At 33.2% G+C, this 6,000-nt stretch overlaps 1 protein-coding gene across 2 annotated transcripts; it reads right to left on the reverse strand.

The window, feature by feature from the left end:
* Positions 1-1,675: 1,675 nt before the first annotated feature.
* Positions 1,676-4,873, reverse strand: LOC140979592 (uncharacterized). 2 transcript variants are annotated; one of them, XM_073445075.1, is made up of 8 exons: positions 4,722-4,873; positions 4,577-4,644; positions 3,576-3,677; positions 3,048-3,121; positions 2,904-2,952; positions 2,732-2,833; positions 2,504-2,615; positions 1,676-2,002 (listed from the first exon to the last, which is right to left on the reverse strand). In XM_073445075.1, the coding sequence occupies exons 1-8, from the start codon at positions 4,775-4,777 to the stop codon at positions 1,852-1,854; spliced, it is 714 nt and encodes a 237-aa protein (XP_073301176.1). In that variant the 5' UTR covers positions 4,778-4,873; the 3' UTR covers positions 1,676-1,851. The 2 variants fall into 2 exon arrangements, with proteins under 2 accessions (XP_073301176.1, XP_073301175.1); XM_073445074.1 differs by having other exon boundaries at positions 3,576-3,695.
* Between the last annotated feature and the right edge of the window lie 1,127 nt (positions 4,874-6,000).

A 6,000-nucleotide genomic window follows, 5' to 3' on the forward strand; every position in this document is an offset into this window, starting at 1 on the left:
GCTCATAGTGATCTTTCTCTGTCTGCATATTACGATTCAGATTGGGCTGCCTGCCCTATGTCTCGGAGATCACTCACAGGCTATCGTGTGAAGCTATGCGATTCGTTGGTGTCTTGGAAGACTAAGAAACAGAGCACCATTTCGCGATCATCCGCTGAAGCAGAGTACAGGTCAATGGAAACCACTTCCTGTGAGATTGTATGGATTACTGGATTGCTTCGAGAGATGGGCGTTTCTATTACAGAACCAGCTACTTTGTATTGTGATAACATGGCAGCTATGCAAATTGCTGCTAACCCACTTTATCATGAGCGCACGAAATATATAGAAATTGATTGCCATTTGATACGAGAAAAAATCCAGTCCAAGTTGCTCAAGACTTCTTATATTTCTATAAGCAATCAGCTCGCAGACATTTTCACCAAGAGCTTGGGAAAGGATCAATACACCTACTTGATGTCCAAGATTGGTGTTTTAAATCTCCACCAATCTTGAGGGGGAGTGTTAGTTGGTGTTAATTCATATACACACATAGGCATAAAAGTGTTAGATCATATAACACGCTTCCTTTACCCCCTTTACTTCCTTGTATATAAAGAGGGGCACAATTGTACAAATGTAGTTGGTGAGAAGAATAAATAAAATAGATTTTCCCTCCACATTACAGTATTCAACAATCTTTTACTTTCTCATCAGTTAATTGTCATCTGACATATTGACACATAGTGAGCTCATGTCCATGTTAATACTACTGTTCAATTTGTTCATGTAACAATTACTTCACATTCGTCTTTATTTTATGAAAAAAGTTAACCCAAATTAAAATAATATTCCATTATATCTCATTATAAACTCATTTAACTATTAAGTTTTTACACATGTGAATTGAGGTAATACATCAATCGTTACATTCATTCTTATAATAATAATAATGCATCATGTTTTCTTATTACATTATGTACACGCCACTTGTAATAATGATTAATTTAATGGTATAGTAATGATTTTTTTATTTAATGGTATAGTACCTAAAGTTTTTAAAAATAATGTTAAATATGATAAGACTGGGAAGTGTAAATTATTATATAAAATCTGAGGAAAAGTTCCTCGAATATTAAATCCGAAGAACCTCGTATTATTGTAGTTTCTAAAATTTTCCCACTTTGTTATAATTATTTTTTTTAACATTCATGCTTATATTATTGATAATTAGATATATTAAACTTTTGATGTATGCAAATGGATAATAATTGAAATTTATGGATGATATAAAAAATATAATAACAATTATTTTAAAATTTGAACCACACACTGATTGAAATAAAAATGTAAAATCAAATAATGGCTTATCTTTCGCAACAAATGGTTAGTTAAAACAAAATAAATATTGCATTACGTTTAGATAATCACAAGTTTCAATTTTTTTTTAAATCATAAGTTTCAAACTTTAATAAAAGGATAATTGTCATAGATTAGGTGAGAGTCAACATTGGAAGAAAATATTACATTTTTGCCAAATAGGGGTTTTATATTACTAAAATTTAGTGAAATAATAATAATAATAATTTTGAAAAATAAAAATAATTTTGTTTTCACTTGAAATCAACAGTTCATGCTAAAGTGGTGCAGTTTCATTTTACAGAAAGAAATAATAATTAGATATGTTATAATTTCATGCACAAATAATGAAATTGCATCAACCATGATAACATTACATAATAGTTCCAAATCATTCTTTATTGTGAAAGATCCATCCCCTTTCCCAAAATCAACTAAAGGAAGATAGTTGCAAGCAAAATTACATCAACTCTCTTATGATAACAGGAAAATTTAACGTACACGAAAGTGTTTCTAAATATCTGAGTTTCCGGTTGTTCGAGTTCTTCCACATGTGATCTCGAATATAACACCTTCAAGATTTTTAACTATGGTCCGAGTTCCCCCAACTTCACTCACTTGTAATCCATGTCGAATCGCTTCACTGATAACCAGAGCATCCATTCTGTGCAGAAGAAACATAAAAGATAAATTTCATATTAAATTCACGCTCCATGAGACCGGTCTAGTTACACAACGAAGCTACAATCCATAGAACAAGGGGGTGTAAATATGATGTTAAACAAACTCGAAGAAGAACAGTGTATAGTTACCGAGTTGGTCGGCTGCTACATCAGGATAAACACAAGATCTATATATCTACTGTGGTAGGCCATAAACTAAACCTATAGGGAACGAAGTTTTAGGGGCTAAGAATGTAACCTTTCCAATTTCACCATCTCAGAGCAATTTCGTTATATAAGCTAGTGAACAAAGTACAGGCAATATGTGAGCACAAAAAATTGTATAAATAGGACTTGATATAAAATCAATTAAAACATTGATAAAGGGAAATTAACTTACAATAATTTTGATTTACGTTATCTTTTTATTCTTATTATATGATAATAAATGGATATCAAAGAAATCAAGGATCTCTTATTTCGTATATAGTATAGATACTTACACTTTTGCTCTGGATACATAGGCTAATATGAATTTGCACTTTCTTTGATGGCTAACTCGGAGGAAATTTGCCACAGTATCAAAGAGCAAAGGAATACTGGACTGCTGAAAGCTTGAACAGAGTCAAGGCTTCTTTAGTTTTTAGTTTGTGTATGCACACACACACACACATGACTAAACGAATGCAAAGCAGCTAAAATGATAGATGAATTGGCAAAGGTTAGGATATAGATATCGGCTCCAAGAATGAGATCAAATCCTTCAGGATGGTTTTGCAAGATTTTATCCAGCTGCTCAGAATTTCCCCATTCTAGTTTCTCAGATTTTAATCCTGCAGAAGGAGAGCGTAAATGACGAGACACTCAAGTTCCCAATTATTATAACAGAAATCATTCACTTACCGGCATGACTTTGAGATGATATGTGCAGCTTTATGTTTTTCTCAAGGATCTAAATATGTTTAGAGAGAGAGAGAGAACAATGTCAACATAAAGATAAGATGTATGTCGCCGTTCAAAAGCACCGAGACAGCGTCATAACCTTGCCTTGAGAACCTCTTCATTGTGGTCTGTTAGAACTGCTTCACGACAAAATCTATGACAGAGCATCCCCGTAATGCCTGAATTGGAAAATCGGAAACCAATTTAATTTCGAGGTGACCCTAGAAAGTGACGGTAAACTATAATTTGTCAAACCTATGGATCCTTTTATCTTGAAAATATCATTACCAAAACTATTGATTTCTGCAAAAGTATCTTGCATGCGATGCAAGATTAAATAGCAATCTTGAAAAAAATAATTCTGTTCTAAATACATTAACCTTTTCTAATAATTCACTATTAAGCAAAATATAATGATAAATTTGGATCTTATTTATGCCTTGAGATGCCTGGAAATAAATATTAGAGGAATTTCACAAATCTAGTCAACTTTCTATTTCTTTCTGATGGTTTACTAGCGCATGTCTTGTGCATTCCAATATTCATTTAAACATTGTGATATGTTTCCAGGTGCAAAAAATGATGTAATATGATAAGCAACAAATTTTAAGGAGGCTAAATACTAAAACTAACCGACACCAGAGCCAAGCTCAATAACAGAACACCCTCGGAGAATTTCTTCATTTTCTGAGAGATAATTATTCAAAAGCATAGCCCCAGGCCATACTAACTGTCCTGTCAAATCATAATCAGCTGCCATATAGACTGTCAGACCATAATCAAATCGCACATCATTGTGCAACACATCTTATGGTAATACAATTTCACTTTCTTTTACATGTTTGTCTTTCATCAAATCAAGCATACACCATATCAGCAGAAATTAAACTCTTGAGTTCCTAAACCTTAATATTCCTAGAGCCAAACATTATTAAAGGCCCATCTATCGAACTTCTGCAGAATCACATACTAAAGATCTAGCACTACAGAAGCCACCTGCCTCAACTGATATAATTGTGAAATTCTTCATTGACGCCATGATTGTTCTTCGATCAACAAACTCTTTATTTTAACCAAACGAAAACATATTGCAATAGTGTAGCATAAAATGCGGCACTCTTCCCCGTTAGACAAAAAACTATACAAGTAAACTCGAAAAGGGACACCAAAAACTACACATAATACCAAGATTTACTCATTTACATATCCTTTCATTCCCTCTATCCACACTTGAGAGTCACGCATACTATTTTTCACGAGATTTTACTAGCAGCTCGGTTTTACGCACCGTCCGATTTGTTAATTGTTGTTTGAGATTGAATCAAGATCACATCATTCCCTCACAACACTCCCCTATATCTTAAATGCCAAGTCAAAACTGCGGCTCCATCCATCGCCCCACGCCAGGTTTAAAACTTGACCCGAAAACCATAACGTCTATAAGCTGAGCAAACAGGTATTTTCCACATGATTTGAGCGGCATGTACCGCACTTGAGAACCGGAGATTTCCGACAAGCAAAAGACAGCAAACACCCAAAAAAATCATAAAACTTTATCGAATTACATCCAGGTCTCTGTCTTTACAGTCATTTCAGCCACACGCACAAGTACATACAATGCAAAAAGAACTCACTTGAAGCAGATTGGAGGCAATACAGCTCAAGAATCTGCGACCCAAACGAAAACTTGGTCAATTGGTAGCTGCAGAGAACAAAAACAAAACCCATTAAATCAATTATCACAATCAAAAGTTAGTAAAGATGGAGAAAGATGAATACTTGTCGTTGACAAAGAAAGATGCATCCAAGCAAACAACATCGTCTTCTCCTTCCATCCGCGTTCTCCGAATCGTTGTTTCCCTTGAACTTGGACTTTACTCTTTGGTACTCTTAAATTGGGCTTTTCGAGTACTTTAGGCCCATTCCCTAGAGAATTGGAAATTCTTGCCCTCTCAAATTTATAAATTATTTTAGTAACCTATTATAAATAAATTTAAACAATTACATTTTAATATGTTGAATCCGATCCAATATTACTTTTAATTTTTTTTATCACTTTGTTTATTTAATATATAAATTTTATGTGTAATATTGGTTCAAATTATGTTTTAGACCTTGACCCATGTTATTTTACGGTCATATCTAATATTCAGAGTTTGCCTCGATTTGGCACCGCTCTCGAGGCTNAATATTTGGTAACAAATTTGAAATAAAGGATAAAAGATATAAGATGAGTTATTTGACCGGGTAAAAGTTGTTTTAAAAAGTTTTGGACTACCTATCCTATTTTAATATTTAGCAAAATATCTCCATATTGTATTATATCATAAGTATATCTTTCCTAAATTCAATTACACATATCCTAAATGCATGTCCAAACATAGACATGCTTAACGGTTCCCAAGTTCTGGTTTGGTTTCAACCGATTTCGTGTTTTGCGGTTCCGGAACCGGCCCGAATCGGTTCTGGTTTCAAGGTAAAAACCTTAAAACTAATCTGAATCGCGGACCAGTTCTATAATTTACAGATAGTTTTTGGTCTAGGTCAAATCGGTTCCACGTCCGAATTTTATTATTTTTAATATAAAATTATTTTTATTAATGAAAAATTTTTTTATTTAGTATTTTGAGTGAAAACAATACTGATTAATCATAAAATAAAAATAAAATAACTTAAACATTGATTTTTACAATTGAACATCTAAAATTCATCACGATTTGTAAATATACTTTGAATACTCCAGATCTTCAACGGAGCTTGAGCTTTGAAATTCGTCGACCGTTCCAGCGGTCCTATTATTTTTTTGACTGCAAACCAATCTTGTTGGCATGTTAGCAAGCTAAGTGTTTCTGACTTTAAATTAGTTCTTTTTTCACCAATGATTCTTCCACATACTGAAAACATTGATTCGGTAAACAACACTTGAACTTTGAACGACTTGGACATCTCTTGCAATTGTTGCTAATACTGGATAAAGTTGAGAATTTACTTTCCACCTATCAAGAACATCAAAATTCTCTGTAGTATCAGTATATTGATTTAGATAAATTTGGATCTA

This window comes from Primulina huaijiensis, chromosome 6 (genome assembly GCF_012295235.1).
Source record: "Primulina huaijiensis isolate GDHJ02 chromosome 6, ASM1229523v2, whole genome shotgun sequence".
NCBI lineage: Eukaryota > Viridiplantae > Streptophyta > Magnoliopsida > Lamiales > Gesneriaceae > Primulina > Primulina huaijiensis.

Bases quoted from the DNA above. Each gene is read 5' to 3' on its own strand.
- LOC140979592 (XM_073445074.1), bottom strand. From the start codon at position 4,777: ATGGAAGGAGAAGACGATGTTGTTTGCTTGGATGCATCTTTCTTTGTC. The intron at 2,616-2,731 runs ATATCCTAACCT...GACTCTGTTCAA, and splicing joins CATTCTTGGAGCCGATATCT to GCTTTCAGCAGTCCAGTATT. The intron at 2,003-2,503 runs GTAAGTATCTAT...TCTTCTGCACAG, and splicing joins TATGTATCCAGAGCAAAAGT to AATGGATGCTCTGGTTATCA.